We start from the raw sequence: 20,880 nt of genomic DNA, 5'->3' as shown, positions 1-20,880 counted from the left end.
GTAGCAGAGGACAGGAGGCGGCCTACAGTAGAAACCATTGGAGAGACCATGTCAGAACACCAGAGAGCTCAGAAAGAGCTTATAGGGATTCACAGGGGGAGCCAAGTTGCTGTCTCCCTGCTGGCTTGTTTCCCCTAACCAATGGGGATGATGCCAAGGGCACCAGAGTTCTCTTTCAAGCTGCTTGAACAGTCAATGAACCTACCAGGCCTGGGACAGTTGCAGAACAACTACACACATCACATACAAGCACATACCTGTAAGTCACTAGACACACTTCAATATTGAAATTAATGACACAAAGTCATGAAAGAACATGTTTTATCCACGGAGTAAAAACATTTCTAGTGTGCTTGAGTGAAGTGTTAAGAAATCAAAAGCAAGCAATGAATGAGAAGAAGGCTTAGATAATATACAGATTTCATTTTGCATCATGTTTGTGTGGTAAACTTGACTTTATGAATAGTCACAGGCAGAATCATCTCATGGTTGCACATACCCATTTCTCTTCTCACCTGTGTTTGGAATGTAACTATGCAAGAAAAATGGCAATTGAACACATCTGCCTTCATTTAGGCAATAAGGAAAAAATGTTTCATGAGCCAGTCAAAGTAGCATGCAGGTAGATGTAGCTAAGACAGAACAATATTTATGGAATTAAGTCAGAACACCTCCCAAAATGTACTTTCCTGCTAGAAAACACACATGAGTGGGTTCACACACTGTCTCATCTTGAGAGGGGTTGCAGAGCATATTTTTTTCTTTAGTTAAACTATACAGCACTCATCACTGACAACTTATCACTGGCACCTTCATGACTTACTTTCCCCTTTCATTTTCTTGTTAAATTTTCTAGCATCGGTGACTGACTGGACAGCAGGACACTTGTCTAACCTGAAGAAAGTGGCAAGATAATGATTTACTGAAGTTGGGGCTCAGGGGAAACAATATCATAGAATTGTGCAGGTATTAAATTCTGAAATATTTATACAAGATATGCATAAGTAGACACACACAATCACACATACATACCAGAGATCCCATAAGTCCCTTAAAAGACACACTGCCACAATGAACTGAATGGCATCAAGTCATAACTTCATAAATGCTTTTTAAAAAGTCATTAACAGCAGTTCTTTCCCCCTCCTCCTTTCTCGTCCCTCACTCCTCTCTCCCCTTCTCGCCCTCATTCCCTTCTTACCTCTCCTTCTCCCTTCCTTCCTTTCTTCTTTCATTTTTTTAAAATTATTTATTTATACAAGCACTGGTACAGTCAGAAGCACCGGAGGGTGAGAGAATTCACCAGAGCCAGAGCGGGGAGCAGAACAGGCAGAAGGACCGAAGTACACTGCTGAGGGGAGCAGCAGGCGCGGCAGGAGAGGTCTGCGCGCCATGTTGGACCCTCGCCCGGCAGCCGGGGATTGAACCGGCGCTGCAGAGGGTGCCGGCAGCTTCACAACCCAGCGCTCAACTGCTGCACTACCAGGGAGGCCCCCTTTTATTTCCTTGGCTTACATGTTTCCCCTAAAATCAATTTCACGTTATTCGATTCGATTAATGGGTATGTATACTAATTCAGTTATACATTATCATATATAGTGAGGTTCTTTTTATCTTTCTGTTCAAAATGTTATTGAATCACACTTCTATGCATATTGCTTTTCTCATTTAACAGCACCTTGTGGAAATTACTTAGACAATTTTATCCTTCCTCTTCGTATTTTACGCTCCATTTTATTAAGTGCTCATGAAAGCCATCAACTTCTATTCAATAATCAATATTCATTGGCTTTTCCCAACTTTTATATAGCACATAATCAACATTACCAAAGAAATCACTATATCTACTCATCAAATTGGATTCCACGTCTTCATGTATGAGGAGTCCAATTAGGAGATGGAAGAACTAGATGATCTTTGGAATATAACAATACTAGAATCTATGAATCTCTGATACCCAGTGCAGTCTGATGAAAAGAAATGCATGTCTCTGTCTAAGAAAATCCTGACTATCTGCTTTACTATAAGAGCATGGAGATACAAGAAAAAACACACAACAAACTCCAGCTCAACAAAGTACTCTAGCACAAGTAAACCAGTTTTTCAAATCTATTAATAAATATCTTAATACTTATTGAGCACTGTCCTAGGAGCTTTAACCTTCACAGTGCTAGGAGGTAGGTATCATCTCCATTTTACAACTAAGGAAAACAAAGCAGAGTAGCTGAGTAACTTAAAGTAATTCGGTTATAGTGAAGTGGCATAGCCAGAATTCAAATACTGCTTTTCTAAGTTAGGGTCCATATGCCGAATCACAGTACTATGTTGTCACACCTCAGATACAAGTGGTAACCGTTCTCTCCCCTCCCAACCAGGAGGCTGGTTTTGGGCATTGTCATGGTGAAAAAAATTGTGAATAGGTATCACTCAAAGCCATTGTAGTATAGTATGTCCATGTTATTGCCACTGGAATCCTGCTGTTCTGGAAAGCATATTTCTTGTACTGCAACATGGAAACAAATGTCCAGGCCGAATGGAACATTGTCTGTGAGCTCCCCCTTCTGGCAACAGTGATAATAGCATCGCCAAACTGTTGAGAAAAGTGTTGTGCTATCACCCTGTTGGCTACATCCCTTGGATATTTTCAGTTATTAAGGAAATAAAATAGTTTATGGTGTATTATCATGAATTAAAGGAAGACTTCTTAGGATTCAGTGAGTACACATACTTATGCTTGGAGTGGATGACGAGAGTTGAAATTTATCAATATCAACATGTTGCGAAGAGACAGAAGAAAGTTAAAACAATGTTGAGATATCATTTTCCCCAATCCAAATGGGAAATAATGTCTAAAAATATAAAGGCAAACATGTTTGCTGAAATGGTCGGAGAACACAGCTTTTCATCATGACACTATTAGGTTACTTTCTTTCAATTTGGTAGGCCAAGAACATAGGTGAGAGTCAATGAGAACATCTTGATGGGGCAAATTGCCATCAAGAGGAATGTGTTTAAAGGAAGGGAAATATCCTCCAGTCTTGAGACCACTGTGAAGGAACTTGTAAAAACAACACGGAGAACGTAAAAATTGCTTCCAATATCATTCCAATAATTCTGATCACAGAATTAACCTTAATATGGATGCATTAACCTACCTATTAAAGCTGTGCCTTTTTGCTATATGTAAGATTTTATTTAATTTTTGATCGGGCTCTGTTGTCCAATCTTTGCTGAGGGACTATCATTCAAAGGGAATCTTTGCCCTCTTACTGTGTTAAATATTTGGCCACAGGGGCCTCCCTAATGGTGCAAGGGGTTAAGACTCAGCACTATCAAGCTATCGCCAGCCACTGCGACATGAGTTCAATCCCCGGCCAAGCTGCTAACCCACATGGCGCAGCAGACCTCTCCTGTCTTGCCCACTGCTCCCTCAGTAGTGTATTTCAGTAAATCCACCTGTTCTGCTCCTTATTCTGTCTCTGGTGAATCCTCTCTCTTTCTCTCTCTCTCTCTCTCTCTCTCTCTCACACACATACACCCACACACACACACTTCTGGCCTACATCCCAGTTCTTGTGTGCATAAATAAATAAAATAAATCTTAAAAAAATATTTGGCCACAAATAAGAATGAGAAGCTACCTGGGCCCACAGGAGCTAAGGATAGATATTAATGATTCAGAATAAAATGTTCCAACTCTCCCTATCACTGTTATGATTGATGTACATCACTATGTTGCTGTTCTTCAGGTACAGACAGGACAATAATGGATAAACAGTTTACACCACAGAGCTCTAAGTCAGAGGTTAGAGCCATGACCCTCTTGTGAGAGATGTTCCCCCACAAAATGAAGGATGTCCTGTCAAGGAATACAAAAACTACTTGATGTCTGCTGCCATCTATGGACTCCAGGAAGATTCACTGCAACAATAAATAACCACATATATTGAGCACTTGCCATGTGCTGTGCTGGAGCCTTGTCGCTGTGATCAACAGTGCTATCTCCCCGTTATGAGCAGAGCAGCTGAAGTTCACAGATCAAGTAATTTGTCCAGTCAGCAAGTGATGGAGTCAGGAATGATTCAAACTGAAGCCATCTCAAATCCAAAGTTTTTGTTTTCCATTACTATTGCTTGAAGTAAAACAAGTTCCAGAGTTGAGCTCTCCCTGACATGTCTGCCATGATTGAGTGAAGTCACAGAATAGTCAAGATGGTGAAGGTAAATTATTTCGCCTTTACATTATTGTTTCTATGTAAGGCACCTGTATTCCATTTTACAGGTTATCAAATATGTTGATTTCAAAATGTAAGAATGAAAAAAAGTTCCTAAAATGAAATAGTTGTGAATAATCCCTTGACCACAGTATTGGCTGGTGAAAAGGTTGTCTCTCCACTGAAGATAGAAGACTATTTACCAAGTATTTGGTATGGATGCAATAAAAGGAGAAGGAAAATATTGTTCTTTCTGGAACATATTTTAAAGGAAGTCTCTGATGATCTGGTGTGTCCACAGGACACGTTACCCAACATTGCCATGTCGCCAGAGAAGGATCATAGACAAGCACAACGAAATTCTTAGCCATGACTACACATGTAATCCTCAGGATTGTGAGCACTTTCTTGCTGCTCTCATTGCTGCTCTCATTAGCCCTCCTTACCATGTCTATGCAAGCATTGTTTTACCCAATTATATATTAGCTAAGTAAAGACTGAGTTTTGACATTTTCCAGAATTTCCTCACTTCTGAAATCAGAGGCTGAACATCCTATATTCTGCTCAAATGTACTGTGGGACAAATAATTTAATTATATTTGTGTCACAAAGAGTGCTGTCATAAACACTATTGTACATGTGTCCTTGAGTACATGAAAGTGAATTTTCTTGAGATCATTTATGAATGGTGGAATATTAATAGTGACAGGCTATAATCATTTTTAAAAAAGATTTATTTATTTATGCATACAAGAACTGGGGTATAAGCCAGAGGTGTGGGAGTGAGAGGATTCACCAGAGATAGTTGGGAGCAGAACAGGCAAATCTACTGAAATAAACTGCTGAGGGGAGCAGCAGGCCAAGCAGGAGAGGTCTGCTGTGCCATGTGGGTCAGCTCCCTGGCCGGGGATCGAACTTGTGCTACAGCAGCTGGAGATAGCTTGATAGCGCTGTCTTTAGCCTCTGCGCCACCAAAGAGGCCCCGCTATAACCATTTTTCATGATAATGGATACTTCCAAAATGCCTTCCACAATTTAGGCATTGATGTGTCCTCTCAAGATTAATGTATGAATTAAACTATTGTATTTCAACAAATTTGTGTGAGCTTCTTGTGCTTTAACTGTACTAATATTTCATGATAACATTTTATACGTTTCAGGTGTGCATCAAGAATCAATACATGTATAAGATACTGAATTCATTGATGAAAATCCAATTCTATCCTTCACCGTTAACATTGCTCCCCTTTTCCCAGTTCCCCTTTTCCCTTCCCTTCTGGTAACCACTAATTGGTCTTATAGTTTAAAAATCAGTTTTTGTTTTATTTAGTTCATCCGTTTGATTTTTTTCCTCTATATAACACATATCAGTGAAATCATATGGTATTTGTCTTCCTCTGCTGAAGCATATTTCCTCTAGGTCCATCTATATTGTTGAAAAATGTTTTAAAATAGTAATAAAACCAACCAAAACATAATCTGCTTTAATTATGACCATGCTCTGTCAATTTTAAACAATGTCAGTGATAAAATACTCCTCTCTCCCAAATTATTTTCTGGGTCTAAATTCTGAACAATTGATGAAGCTACTGTTGCATTTTATTAATTTATGGGTAAGCTTCAAATGAGCACATTTTCATGAATAAGCTTGTATTATACAGAGAAGCAAATTTAGAACTTCCAGTCATATCCATGGCACCTGACACAAACAGGCTCAGCTATAGGAGCTCTGTTGGAGAATAAGGTCAAAATGGTTTACAATCATTCAAGTTCACTTTTGATGCAACTCATGTTTCTAATCATTTGGTACAATCATTGTTTCAGATACATTTTTAAAATAATAGCACTGTGAATTTCTCTACTTTTGGAGCAGGGCTCAGTATGCCTTCTTTATCAGTTTCCTGTGGTTGCTATAACAATTTACCACAAACTTAGAATTTAAAATTTGAAGAGTTGTTTTCCCTTTTGTAAAATGCAAAACTTTGTGCCCTTTTCCTGTCTCCAAAAGATGTCATGGAGATAACTTACAGAACCCGACCACACACTGATTAAATCATAGATGTTCCCATACTGTGTCAACCTGGCCTGGTATCATCTCCCAAATAATTCCAAGGAAAGGGCTCAAATCTCAAACTTCCTATCCTCTAACAACATTACCACCTACCAATAGGACCCCCCTTTTTCCAGTGTTCAACATATTCCTTTAAAACCATCACCAGCAGCATTCTTAACCACTCTACATTTTTTTTTTAAGATTTATTTATGTACACAAGAACTGGGGTACAGGCCGGAGGTGTGGCGGGTGAGAGGATTCACCAGAGACAGAGTGAGGAACAGAACAGGCAGATTGACTGAAATACACTGCTGAGGGGAGCAGCGGGCAAGTCAGGTGGGTAGCTGTGCCATGTGGGTAGCTCCTTGGCCAGGGATCGAACTCGTGCTGCAGTGGCTGCAGATAGCTTCATAGGTTGTGTCTTAACCCCTTGCACCACCAGGGAGGCCCAACATTCACATTTCTTTTGATAGTCTGTTCAAAGCAATTTAGGCTCTATCATGCTCCCTAAAATTCTTCCAGCCTCCACCCACTGCCTGATTCCAATGCCACTCCCACATTTCAGGAACTTGTTACAGCAGTACTTCCCTTCCAGTAACAGTCTCTGATGGTTTTCTTTTGCTCTGTAACAAATGACTACATAAATAGTGGCTTAAGACAACATCCATTATCAGTTCATATTCCTATGGGTCAGAAGTACAGTTACAGCTTAACCAGTCCTCTACTCAGGTCCAAAATCACAATTATCACCCAGGACTGCAATCTCATCTGAGGCTTGAGGTGCTCTTCCAAGCCCACTGTCTACTGCCATCATTGAGCTCCTTCCAACTACAGGAGTAAAAAATTTATTTTCTTGCTGGCTGTGTCAGGTAACACTCAGTTCCTAGAGGTCACCTCTCCAGGTCCTTGCCACATATCCCTCTTCTCTCATAACATGGCTGTTGGCCATCAAAGCCAATGGAACACCTGCCACTGCTTCTAGTCTTGCTTAGGGAATCACTGGATAAGCCAGATCCATCCAGGACAATTTCCCTTTAGATTAACTGGAAAGCAAATGGTTAGTAACTTAATCACAGGAATGAAATCCTCTCATAGTCACAAGTCTTATCCACACAGAACAGGAGGGGATTGTAGAATATGTACGCTACAGGTGAGAATCTTAAGTATTATGCTCACTCTTTCCCCTTTAACCTTTGGATAATGCTATGGGTTACTGGCTTTACAGAGCAGCTGAAGTGTTCCGTGTTCTTATACTCTTTCTCCCCACTTTTTATCCCCTAGTCCTTGGAGAGATGCCTCTTGCTTTAACAGTCTGACTTAAAAGTATGTTTCTTGTTCTCTGTAATATCAGTCAAAAAGAAGGAAGTAAGTCTGTGTTTCTGCTTGCAAGCAACCTGGAAAAGGTCACCAGAGGCACGGTTGTATGTAGACAGTAACCTTTATTCTTCCCCAGTCCCTCAGGTAATATGTATCGACATGTTTGTGGGTATTTAAGAATGTATGAACTGGAAAAATTAATACAGTAACTGAAGTTCTAAATTTTAAGAAGCTTTCCTAGTATGAAGTCTTTAACACTTTCCCACCCCTTGAAAAACATTTTTATAAAATTGAAACTCTAACAAATATATTAAATATTTTTAAGTACTGGCCAAAAGGAATTCATGGGGAGGGACCTCCTTGGTGGTGCAGGGGCTGAGACAGCACTATCAAGCTATCGACAGGCACTGAGCATGAGTTCGATCCCAGCCAGCCAAGGAGCAACACACATGGTGCAGCAGACCTCTCCTGCCTTACCTACTGCTCCCCTCAGCAGTGTATTCCAGTGCTGTTCTGCTCCCCACTCTCTCTAGTGAATCCTCTCACCCACTTCCCCACACCTCCGGCCTGCACCCCAGTTCTTGTATGCATAAATAAATTAATCTTTAAATAAAAGAATTCAGGGAGAAATTGGTGTTGCTAGCTGTGTACATCTCTAGGTCAGTTCTTACTTAGGTGACAACTCATCAGTTAGGTTTATTTTTCTATGTCCATCAGGAGGAAAAGTCTCATTTTTCATTTCCCACCTTCTCTGCTCTGGTAAATCATTTCTTGCATGGTTAGGCTTTTAGGAGCAGTTATTTTATGTTCTATAAATGAGAAGGAAGCCCCCTACTACCCATATAAAATCTAGTGGGTTTTTTTTTTTTTTGGAGACTGAAAAAAAAAAGCATTTAAAATTTGTTCATTTTGTGTCAAGGTACAAATGTATGCTTTTGTCCATAGCACCACAACAGGAACACCACTCTACCAGGTGTTATATTTAATTACTGATTTCTGCTAGCTTTCAGGTAATAACTTGGCTACCAGAAGAGAAGCAGATACTGAAGCAGGTCTAGATTCCTGCTCCTCTAATGTGAATGTGGCTACATTCACTAATCTCATGGGTTCAGATGCTGTTGTTATCCCCACAGAGTATTTACACATTTATCAAATCTTTTGTTTGATCTATCAAAGAAAATCATAAAGCTCCAATCACACAACTGGCAAAGCTCCAATCACACAACTGGCAAAAGACAATTCTTATATAAATACTTCTAATACCAAAACCACATACAACTTTAACATGTTTGAGAACTTCAATACAAAAACAGCAGCATTAATAAACAGACATATGTCATTTTATATAAGACATGACAAAGAGATTACATACCTGAAAAAAATCTTAAGTGTCAAATAACTTTAAATACCTTCTAAAAGTCATTCTTCAATATAATCATAAGAACCAAAAGAGGGCCTCCCTGGTGGTGCAAGGGGTTAAGACACTACCCATGAAGCTGTCCGCAGCCTCTGCAGCACAAGTCAATCCCCGGCCAGCCAGGGAACAACCCACATGGTGCAGCAGACCTCTCCTGACTTGCCCGCTGCTCCCCTCAGCAGTGTACTTCGGTCAATCTTCCTGTTCTGTTCCCCACTCTGTCTCTGGTAAATCTTCTCACCCCCCCACACCTCTGGCCTGTAACCCAGCTCTTGTATGCATAAATAAATAAATCTTTCAAAAAAAAAAAAGAACTAAAACAAATTTATTTACAGAATTCTTACTTGGCCGGTGGTAAGAACCAGAAAACAATATACCAAGAAACAACCAGCTAAAACCCCACTAAGTCTTTAAGCCAGTTCATACAAGGGAATCAGAGCAGCTCCTGATTATTAGGCTAAAAAGATGTCCTTCTGCATATCCTTTAATTGCACAAGTAACATAACATACATTTAACCACAGGAGTGTGTTCATGTAGCATGGTTGTATTTGTAGGTTCAGCTGAGTTACAGATTCTAGAGAGTTTCCTGTCTACCTGACATAGCTGTTGCACCATTTCTGATTTCTTTGTTGTCTTCTTTCTCTTTTTCTCTTTCCTTGTCAGTTTTCTCTTTTTCGCTTTCTCTGTTGGCTCCTTTCTCTTCTCCATTGTCAACTATTTTTTCTCCTCCATTATTGGTTACTGCTTCTTTGTCCTGAATATTGGTATAAACTGCTTTATTATAGCCTTCCCGGTTCCGAGCAATTTCAATAGCAAAAAATTGTATCCTGGGGGCTAAAAAGTGAATAGAATAATTAATGTCTTAGTCTCAGTTACATCCTTAAACCTACTTGAAGTCTACTGACAAAGCCAAACTAACAAGCCAAAGCATTCAAAGATATGCTTCGCAGATGTGCAATTCTAACCCTTTATTAAATGAGATTAAAAATACTAATCTCAGTTATTTATGAAATAGTAACATGATCTTTAAAGATGTAACAATAAGGTGATCCCCAAATTATGCATGTCATTAATTCATCCCTTAAACGGATCCCTTGCTCTTCATATACGGAAGCAATTCTAAAGGCAAGAAACTCACCAAAGATGGTGTTTTCCTCAGTGTAGCCCTGAGAACAATCCAGTCGCAGCAAAGTACCATAGTTGAAGTCTTCTACAATCCCATCAAACTTTAAGCAGAATGGTCTCCATTTCTATAAAAGCCAAAAAAAGAAAAAAGAGGTGTCTCAGCTGACAAATGAAGGAGGCTGGTGAAGCCTGCACACGGGAGGGACTTATACTTCCTAAGGCAAAAAAATCATAGTGATAGAGACCAAGATTGAGCTGATTGCTAGTTTCACTACCAGCAAGTTTCTGGGATACTTATTATGTCTTTAGATTGATATTTCCCAACATGAACAGTATTTTAACCTGACAAAATACTTATTGACCACATAATTAAAATTTAATTGTTAAATAGATTCTGGGGTGTGTGTGTGTGTGTATGTGTGTGTATGTGTAATTACTGGCTAGCTCAGTCTACAATTATTATTCCTCACCACTGAGGCACAAATTAGACAAAGAGCCAGGAGTCTGGACCAAAATCACAAAGTTAAATTTTTCAGAAAATCATCCATTCGGTACTGGCAATTTTCCAAAGATCAGTAACAGCCTGTTTAAAAGTTAAACATTTATGGGCCTCCCCGGTGGCGCAGCGGTTGAGCACTGGGTTGCGAAGCTGCCCGCGGCCTCTGCGGCACCGGTTCGATCCCCAGCTGCTCCCCGGCCACCGGAGGAGGGTCCCACATGGCGCGCAGACCTCTACTGCCGCCCGCTGCTCCCCTCAGCAGTGTACTTCGGTCCTTCTGCCTGCTCTGCTCCCCGCTCTGGCTCTGGTGAATTCTCTCACCCTCCCGCGCTTCTGACTATACCCAGTGCATGTATAAACAAACAAACAAACAAATAAATAAAAACATGCCTCAATTAAAAAAAAACAAAAATATAAAAAAAAAGTTAAACATTTAGATTCTTCATTAAGCCAGGGGCTTACTTTCAAGGGGAAAAAATTTCACAACTATAAAAGTTTTAATGCTCTGTAAAAATACACAATAATTATAAGTATTATCCATGGCCTGTGAAAATGTGACCTAAATCCAGAGAATCAAAACACCTATGTACCCTATTTACCCTACTTACTCTTCCATCCAGGCCTTCTGGCTAAACTATTCACATGAGTAAATTTATTTCTCCTCCCCTAAAAGGGGTAAGTAAGTAGGGATGAAATGTCCAAATCAAAAAGGAAATGAATAAAACAGATTCAATGAATATGAAAAACCCATAAACTAAAAGAACATTAATTTCGTAACTTATTAATTGTAACTGCATAAAAGCCCCGGTTCTTTATGTCCTTCTCGTAAACAAAAACCAAGTATGATAAGGGGGTTGCAACTGTATGGGGAATATAAAAATAAAATTTATTTAAAAAAAAAAACAAGTATGAGTTCAGAAGTATAAAACATATATTCACAATCAAGTTGGTCACATACGAGGCAATATTTATGAGCGGGAATTCTTACCTCTTTAGCTGATTCTGATTTGAGCTCTTCTGGGTCCAACACATCTATCCTGAGTTTCTCAAAATTTTCCCGAAACTCAGAATAGATTTGGTCATCCACTTTGGTCAGTTTCAGGAACTGTGGGTCAACTGATGAGATCAGCTGCCAGACAGGAAGACAACATACAGATGCTAATCTCTAATTTAGTACACTTCTATCATCCCCTCCCGAGAAAACCTTCATGGTTCTCAGGGCAGAAGAGTTCATTAAAAAGTAGGATGAGTCTAGGTCCTGGATTAAATCATGAAATCATTCTAAAGGGCTATTGCCCTTTTGTAGATTGTTCATTCAGTCAACAAACAATAAGTGCCTGCTATGGGCTAGGCACTCTTGTCAGTTAGTGACATAACACTGGGAAAAGAAGCAGAGCTCCTTCATGGTCAAAACAAAATTCATTTCCAGCCCCCGGTGTACTTTATGGGCAAGATCTTACCTTACAGTGATAAAAAATATCTCCAAATACAACTGCTTAACTTGCTAAGAATAGTGATTAGTGAAGCAGCATACATTACAATTATGTATTTAATTCTGCTTAATAATGAAAACAGACAACTCACCTTGTAGTAGACTTCAGCATGTTGCATTGCTCTCATGGCCCAAGCCATTTCAATGTCTGGCTGCAAAGGAGTAAAGAATGCCAGATGAGAAATCTCCCAAAGAACAAATTAAGGAAATATGTGGATGTCTAGTTAATGTTCAAAAGGGTTACCAAACTTTGTGCTATTATCAAAAGGTAAAAACTGGACTAATGGGTTTGGAGAATAATCGTTTTGTCCTTAGGATAATTAAAAAAAAGCTACGTACACCACCTAGTAAACGGGATAAGCCACTGGCTATCTTTTCACAACAGTTAGTGAAGGTGTGAGAGACTACATCAAACACTAGATAAATGACCTCAGAACTGAGTTAAATCAATGCTAAACTGAAATAACACACCCATCGGCACAAGCTATTGAGAGGACAAAAAAAGATAATGTAAATGAAATTACTTTTCACTTTTCAGAGTGTAGAATATCATGATGCTACACCATTTATGTTTATCAGCTAGCCTATTGCCACCTTCTAACACTTAAAAATGAAATGGTACCACTAAGCAAGCTAGATTGCTATAAATTAGCCTAACCAAGCACCCAGCACATGTTCCATTGGAATCTTCCACTCCAACTAAATGGGATCTATTAAAGCCCTTTGCAATTTTTTTTGCATTAGCATTTGTACCTCTATCGGTGCCAACCTATGTCCTTTATCCACGTACACCCTGAGAATCCAGTGGGAGATTCACTTCCTCCGTGATAATCCTCTTCTGCCTGCTTTTAGGGGTTACTTCTCCAGTTAAACTCCTTTGGTTGGCTCTTACAGCCTGACCCACTCATCTAGCATACACCACTTTATGATTTGCGTGTTATTATGTTCTCCTGTCGCTGTGCCTTGTATCGCAAAATACATCACGTGCTTTCTCCGTAGGAATCTAAACCAGATACATCACAAACTAGTGCAACTTTATTGCAGAAAGGAACCACTCGGTGACGTAAAAAAAAATACTTATTCCTGACTGACAGCCTCCAGAGAGACTGCGATCTAACAACGGAATATTTAAGCCTTTGCCAGACATTCTAGAGTGAGGCGAGGAGTGTAACGACTTCTATTGGCATCAGTCCTGCGTTTGTGGACCAAAAAATGAGAGTGAACTGAAAGGCACGGTTTCTGGCAGACGCGGAAAGAGTCTGGAGGAGGCATCGGGGAATGGGTTACGAGTTCGCAGCAAGCCCTGCAGACCTCCCAGGCTGGCTCGGTGAGCGGGAGCGGTAAGTGAGGCATACTCACGTCGTTGCCATAGGACTCAGCAGGGAGAGAAAGAGCATGTGCTACGGACACCAATTCCCCCGAAACCTGGGAAAGAAAAAAGAAAGGACAGGGAGAGCTTTAGACTCGGCCTGGCTCAACTGCTGCGCCCAGCATCCCCAGAGCCGCATCTCACCAGCTCATCCGTTGCACTACTCGCCTCCATGTTGCGGTCTGGAAAGCGTGGCACCCTGGCCCGGAAATGACTTTTTCTGAGCTCCTTCCGCAGCGGATTGGAGAGGAAGGGCCGGGCAGGGACTCTGAGCGGGCTGCGCCTGCGCGCACCCTCCCTCCGGCCGAGGCCTCGGCGCTGGCTCCTCCTCACGCGCGTTTTCCGGGCGCCTACGTGCTGTGCTGTTGCGCAGTCAGGGCAGCTTGACCCATCTCCGGTGGCCGACTGCTCTAGACTATCACTGGTAATTTGGGAAAGGCCTGAGTTAAATCACTGCCTTTTCTCGGTCCCCCCGATTTGAATACACACTCAATTCATGCGTGCGGGCGCTTACACATCCCAACTCCCCAAACCAAGTGTTCAATCACAAAGAAGCATGCTGCTAGACGATGGAGTGGAGGGTGAGGAATTTAATCCCTGCCTTGAAAAAACTAGATACGATGAAAAAGCAGATAAAAGTGGTGAGCACATCGTACCTTAATATACTGTGGTGACACAGAGGATACATAGTCATGAAAAGCTAGTAGCCAGTAGCCAGAAGAGTCAGAAAAGGACATTCCAGAGGAGATAACCTGTGGAAAATCACTGAAGAGTTAAACATCATGACACTTTCCTGGAAATTGCGAAAACAGAGCTAGAGGAGGAGACCAATCATTTCAGATTGGCACAGAAGGATACTGTATGCTGATTATTAAGGAGTTGAGACTTGACTATAAAAAGCAAAGATAAACTCATGCAAATTGCAGCAACATCGATGGAGCTGGAAGGGATCATGCTCAGTGAAATAAGCCAGAAAGAAAAAGAAAAATACCGGATGGTCTCACTCATAGCAGGAATTTAGAAAACGTAAATAAGGGACCAGGAGAAAGGCTAATTATAATAAAGTGAAAATCAAAATCAACAAGCAACTATAAACCAAGACACACTGGGGGTGGGGAGGGGAGTAGAGATTAGGGTCAAAATAAGGAGGGTGGGAATTGTATGGGTACTATAATCAAGATGAAAATGCATACATTGTGCAAAAAATGTAAAAATATATAAAATTAAATTAAAAACAAAAATAAATATAAAAGTAATGGTAAGCTACTGAAGAAGGTCTTTAAGTAGACCACTCTTAAGGTCAAACAAATTTTAAGATGACTGAAACGATGTACAAGATTAATTTGAAGGAGGCAAAGAGACCAACTGGGAGGCACAGGATGATTAAAACCTACAGTAAGCACGGACCACTGAGATGGATTTTGAGAATTACTAAGGGAAATAGAATCAATAGGACTTTTTTATTACTGAATATGGCAGATAAAGGAGAATTAGGATTTCAGTATGACTCCCATGTTTCAGAACAGTATTTGGCGATGAATGCCATTGAGCTAGAAAACACAGGGGGAGGGATGATGAATTTAATTTGAGGAGTTGAGTTTGAAGAGCTTATTGGACATTCCAATAGGTTTAACTAGTCAGAGGAAGATCTTATCAGAGATTTAAGTCTGAGAACTAATACTTCCATTTCAATTGCACTGTTCCAGGTTTAATTGAGCTTTCCCAAGGAAATAATGACGACCTGTAAAGAGACAAAAAAGCAGCAAACCAAGGACAGAAATATTGATATTTATGAAGAATAAAAAACGGAGTGGAGAGAGAGAAAGCTGTGGATGAGACTTCAAAGAACCAAGGGGGAGTATCGGAGAAGCCAAAGAATATGAGAACAGAGTCCAATGCCCTAGATTGAGTAACCTGAGCCCAGAAATATTTGAGAGGTCATTTACAATTTTAGCAAGAGCAGTTTTAATGAAATGGTGAAGGTATAAGGTAGTGGGTTGAGAAAGGAGTGGGAATTAAAGAGATGACAATGATCATAGAAATTGCTTTGAAAGAGTTACAACAAGAAACATGACATCCAGGGAATTTTTAAAATGTAGTGAAATACACATAACATAAAAATTTACCATCTTAACCATTTTTAAGTGTACTGTGCAAAAGTGTTAAGTATATTGACATTGCCATGCAGCAAATCTCCACATTGTGTCGGCTTGCAAAACTCACTCTCTATACCGTTGAACAACTCACCATTTCCCCCTCCCCCAACCCCTGGCAACCACCACTACTTCCTATTTGTATCAATTTAACCACTTGAGTTATCTCCTATAAGTAGACGCATACAGTATTTGTCTTTTAGTGACTAAATTATTTCCCTTAGTATAATGCCCTCAAGGTTTATCCATATTGTAGCCATGTGACAGTATGTCCTTGGTTTTAAGACTGAATAATGTTCCACAGTTGTTTACCATTCATCGGTCAATGAATGTTTGGGTTGTTTTCATTTTTTGGCTATTACAAAAAATGTTGCTATGGACAAGCTGTGCAAATATCACTTCAACACCTTGATTTCAAGAAATCTTGGGGACTTTTAAAATTATTATTTTAGGTTTAGTGAGATTAAATGTACTGGGAAATTGTCCTTATTCAAAAGAGTACTCTGGAGGGTGAGTTAAAATGTATCTTCAGAAAAATTGAATGAAGAGAGGCAGCAAAACAGGAAATTGAGATGCGCTCTCTAGACATGTTCTGTTTTCTCTTTGAAGCAGAAGAAGGCAGCTGAGAGCAAGAAGGAATGTGTTAAAGCCTTTTCTTTAGAAGACTGTCTTGAGAATTCCTGCATGGAAACTCAGAGGAGAGGGAGAACCAATCTAAAAAGGAGCATGAGAGCTTCCCTGGTGGCGCAGGGGTTAAAGACGGCACTATCAACCTATTGCCAGCCACTGCAGCACAAGTTCGATCCTGGCCAGGGAGCTACTCACATGGGGCAGCAGACCTCTCCTGTCTCGCTCACTGCTGGTGAATCCTCTCACACACATACACACCCTCCCCACACCTCTGGCTTATACCCCAGTTCTTATATGCATAAATAAATAAATCTTAAAAAATAAATAAAAATAAAAAGGAGAATGAGGGAAGTTTTCAGGGAACAGCTAAAACTGGAGGACATGATTCTATAAGGTTATGCTCAGGTCTCAGTGTAAGGTGGGTCATTCACAAGGATGCTAAATATTAGTGAAAGTGGAACCCTGAGCAGGAGGTCAGTAGACAATAGTAAAATGGAGGAGCAGACTAAAGATGATGACCAAATTGGTGCATTACAACTAAATATACAAAGAATTCCAAGAAACACAATTGGCCTTTTACCCGAAAAAGCATGTATGTAATTTGCTTTATCTACTATTGGGGGCATATTCGTTGCCTTTAAATTTAATAAAAGCTATTAAGATGCATAGTTTGTACATGGCTTGTTAGGATTATTTTTAATTTTTTTTTAAAATAAGGGAATGTATCACGACTCAAGCATGCACAGCCTTAGACACTTGCAGAGACCAGGAGTTGGAACTATACAACAGGTAAACTTACTTAATGGGTAAATCCTTAACCCTAAGCCCAGCAATTATATAATACACATTATTGTCAAAAATCCATGAACATGTGTAATTTTATTATGATATGTGACAAAGTAAATTTCAAAACTTTACAGAGTTCAATTTATGCACACGGATTAGAAGCTACAGTTGGTATGAAGCAGGGCATCCCAGGGTAGTGAGGTCTGTGAGACATTAAATATGAATTGAGTAGCAAATTAAGACAAATAGTCTTCAGGCAACCATTCTTAGGGAATGTTTGGCTATTGGACTATAGACAAGAAAGCAAACTTAGTTGCCCTTGAAACTTACAATCAAAGCTGAGAGCAGAAAACCTGATTTATAAAATGTGCCAGAGTCAGGTAAAAGACATGGCCTGTGTCATCTTCCTGAAACTGTTGCGAGTGAGAGCGGTGTCACATTCCAGGACTGTTTTGTGGTCAGGAGGAAATATAACTGTCCCATCGGATGCCTTCCAGGCCAACCTGACACCGTAGTTGCAAGAGGTGGTACAACACATTGTGTCCTTTTTGACATAGGGATTCACAAATCCTTGAGAATCTTGCACTGTTGTGGGGTTCAGTGGTCACTATGGTTGGCCTCATGACACTGACACACTGATGCCTTTCCCTTACCAACAGGCACGGCCATTCACTAGTCTCTGTAAGTCCCTTTCAGCTTTGTATCGTGTGCACAATGCCACCTTCATCCTGCTCCCTTAACATCAAAAGTAGCTTTTATGTTCCTAAGAGTGGGGATGTGTGATTGGATAGCGCTGCTGGCCTGGCTATGAACTCCAGCTTTTGTATCTAATAACAGATTTGCTTCTCAGGAAGGAAAACTCAAGAAACACCCTTCAATAATATCCATATCTGTTAGCAATGAACTTAGAATCTTGAATTCAAATCTAAATTCCTCTTTACTCTTTCTGCACGGGGTCTCTTTTTTTCAAACATTAAAAAAGGAAGAAAATGCCTACCTTATAAAGGTATTGTGAAATTAATGATAAAGTATGGAATATAACCTAAGTTAGGAGAAGTGCTCAATTTATGGAAGCTATTTTGACTTGTTTATTATTAATAAGCTGCAGTGTAGAGAAACTATGGACTGCTCCCTGCTCCCTGCTATCACTAGCAGTACAACTGAAGGTCAGAAGGCCTGTATGATCCCTGAATACACTGCCAGGGAACATAAGACAATTCATGCTGCTTGGCTGGCAAAAACAATGGGTGACGAGTTGAAAGCAGCAATGTCTTAAAACTGAATAGTACCCGCAGAAGAAATTTTCCCACCCTTCCAGGTTCTTCTGATGCTACAAGAAGAAACAAATTAACAGACAGATTAGTAGGAGAAAAGACCAAATTTAATAACATATATGTAGAGACTTTACATGGATATAAATTCTAAAATGAATGGGGTAAACCAGAGGTTTATATCCTGTGCTAAAGGATCTAGGTCATCAAGGAGAGAAGAAGGGGTTTCACATGTCAAAGAGGGGGGTGAATTCATATGATGAAACCTTTCCTCTAGATGTTTGCCAGGCCTTGATATAGGTTTCTCTGGTAAAAAAAGTTGTTTCTGGAGATATCCCTTAACCTAGGTCATTGCATTCTTTTTTTTTTTTTAAGATTTATTTATTTATGCATACAACAGCTGGGGTGCAGGTCAGAGATGTGGGGGGGGTGAGAGGATTCACCAGAGGCAGAGTGGGGAACAGAACAGGCAGATTGACCAAAGTACACTGTTGAGGGGAGCACCGGGTGAGACAGGAGAGGTCTGCCGCGCCATGTGGGACACTTGCCAGCCAGCCAGGATCGAACTGGTACTGCAGAGGCTGTGGACAGCTTCACAGCGCTGAGCTCAAAGGCCTGTGCCACCAGGGGAGGCCCCCCATCACATTCTTTAGTGAAGTAAAAGCTTTACCAAGGCTCACGGAGCCTTGATTGACCTTAGTTCCACATACCAGAGTTACATGTAGAAAAGACCTACTCTAGACATCTTGGAAAAAGCCTGCCTGAACCTTTCGGGGGTCAGGTCCCATCAACAGAATTCATAGACAGAATCTGCTACCTCTAGGGGATCTGGCAGACAAAGGTGGCCCTTCAAGCCTATGTATATTTAGGAAGTAGCAACACTTCTCCTGGATAGCTTCTTTGGATTTATTAATTTTTTAAGATTTGTTTACTTAGGGTCTCCCCGGTGGCGCAGCGGTTGAGCGCTGGGTTGTGAAGCTGCCCGCAGCCTCTGCAGCGCCAGTTCGATCCCCGGCTGCTCCCCGGCCACTGGAGGAGGGTCCCACATGGCACGCAGACTCTCCTGCCATGCCCGCTGCTCCCCTCAGCAGTGTACTTTGGTCCTTCTGCCTGCTCTGCTCCCCCCTCTGGCTCTGGCGAATTCTCTCACCGTCCCGCGCTTCTGACTGTACCCAGTGCTTGTATGAATAAATAAATCTTTTTTTAAAAAAAAGATTTGTTTACTTAGGGCCTCCCCAGTGGTGCAGCAGTTGAGCACTGGGCTGTGAAGCTGCCCGCAGCCTCTGCAGCGCCAGTTCGATCCCCCGCCGCCGGCAAGGGTCCCACATGGCGCGCAGACCTCTCCTGCCACACCTGCTGCTCCCCTCAGCACTGTATTTCATCAGTCTGCCTGTTCTGTTCCCCACTCTGGCTCTGGTGAATTCTCTCACCCTCCCAAGCTTCTGACTGTATCCAGTGCTTGTATAAATAAACAAATCACTGGAGGGTGAGAGAATTCACCAGAGACAGAGCAGGGAGCATAACAGGCAGACCGACCGAAAACACTGCTGAGGGGAGCAGCAAGTGAGATAGGAGAGGTCTGATGCGCCATGTGGGTATCTCCCTGGCCAGCTGGGAATTGAACCCGTGCTGCAGAGGCTGCAGACAGCTTCATAGAGCTGCACTCAATCCACTGCACCACCAGGGAGGCCCAGGTTTTGGGGATTTAGAGCTTCAAATACTTTGAGAAACAGGCAAGGGAAGCCAATAAGTCAGAGAAGAAGGTATATGTTCCTCAAAGGAGGGGCTTTCATATTCATAGTCTGTCACTTCTTCCTTTAGCTGTCCCTGGTGTACCAGAGGATTGCGTTACATACAGTATTACAGTCAGACTGAGCCCCATAAAGCAGATATGAGCCCGACGAGAGAAGGCTCCCATTATAAGCCTGGATGTCATTTTGCCATTCTACCTAAGAGATATTCTTATCTAAACGTAGATACCCTGGCTTATTTTGCAAAGGGTGTTTTGGGATATTATAAATGTATAAGGCAATTATTATCAAATCTGAAAACAGATATTGGCAGTAATACAATAGTGTAGAGAAAGTCAACAGCCCAATTTCATCAATAGACATATCACACAGAGAAAATAAACAAGAAAACAATACTCCTAAATGAGGAATTAGATTACATGGGATTAATAGATATTTATGGGGTACAGCACCCCCCAAAATACTGTTCTCAATTGCTCATAGAATATTATTAAGGATAGACCATGTTAGGTCACAAAACAAGTGTCAATAAGTTCATGAAGATTGAAATGTAATTTCTAATCACAATGATTCCAAACTAGAAATCAAGCACAAAAAGAAAAAGGGAAAAATCTCTAATACTTGGGGGCTGAACAACACACAGTGAAATGGCTATTGGCTTAATGAGGAAGTTAAAGGAGAAATTTAAAACTACATGAACACAAAGGAAAACAAAGACACGAGTTACCAGAACGTATGTGACACAGCAGAAACAGGGAATTTTATAGAAATATGGGATGACATCAAGAAACAAAAAAGACCTC

General features: G+C 40.8%; 1 protein-coding gene across 1 annotated transcript; it reads right to left on the bottom strand.

Moving 5' to 3' along the window:
• Positions 1-9,532: 9,532 nt before the first annotated feature.
• On the bottom strand, positions 9,533-13,660 carry PBDC1 (polysaccharide biosynthesis domain containing 1; the record flags this gene model as incomplete). Its single annotated transcript, XM_084258649.1, has 6 exons — positions 9,533-9,835; positions 10,140-10,251; positions 11,614-11,754; positions 12,210-12,269; positions 13,477-13,542; positions 13,631-13,660. 6 exons carry the CDS (start codon positions 13,658-13,660, stop codon positions 9,576-9,578), a joined length of 669 nt encoding a protein of 222 aa, XP_084114775.1. The 3' UTR covers positions 9,533-9,575.
• Positions 13,661-20,880: the final 7,220 nt, after the last annotated feature.

Source organism: Talpa europaea (genome assembly GCF_964194135.1).
Source record: "Talpa europaea genome assembly, chromosome: X".
In the NCBI taxonomy this organism is placed as follows: Eukaryota; Metazoa; Chordata; class Mammalia; order Eulipotyphla; family Talpidae; genus Talpa; species Talpa europaea.
Note: the sequence above shows the minus strand (reverse complement) of the source record. Positions and strands in the feature narration are given on the sequence as shown.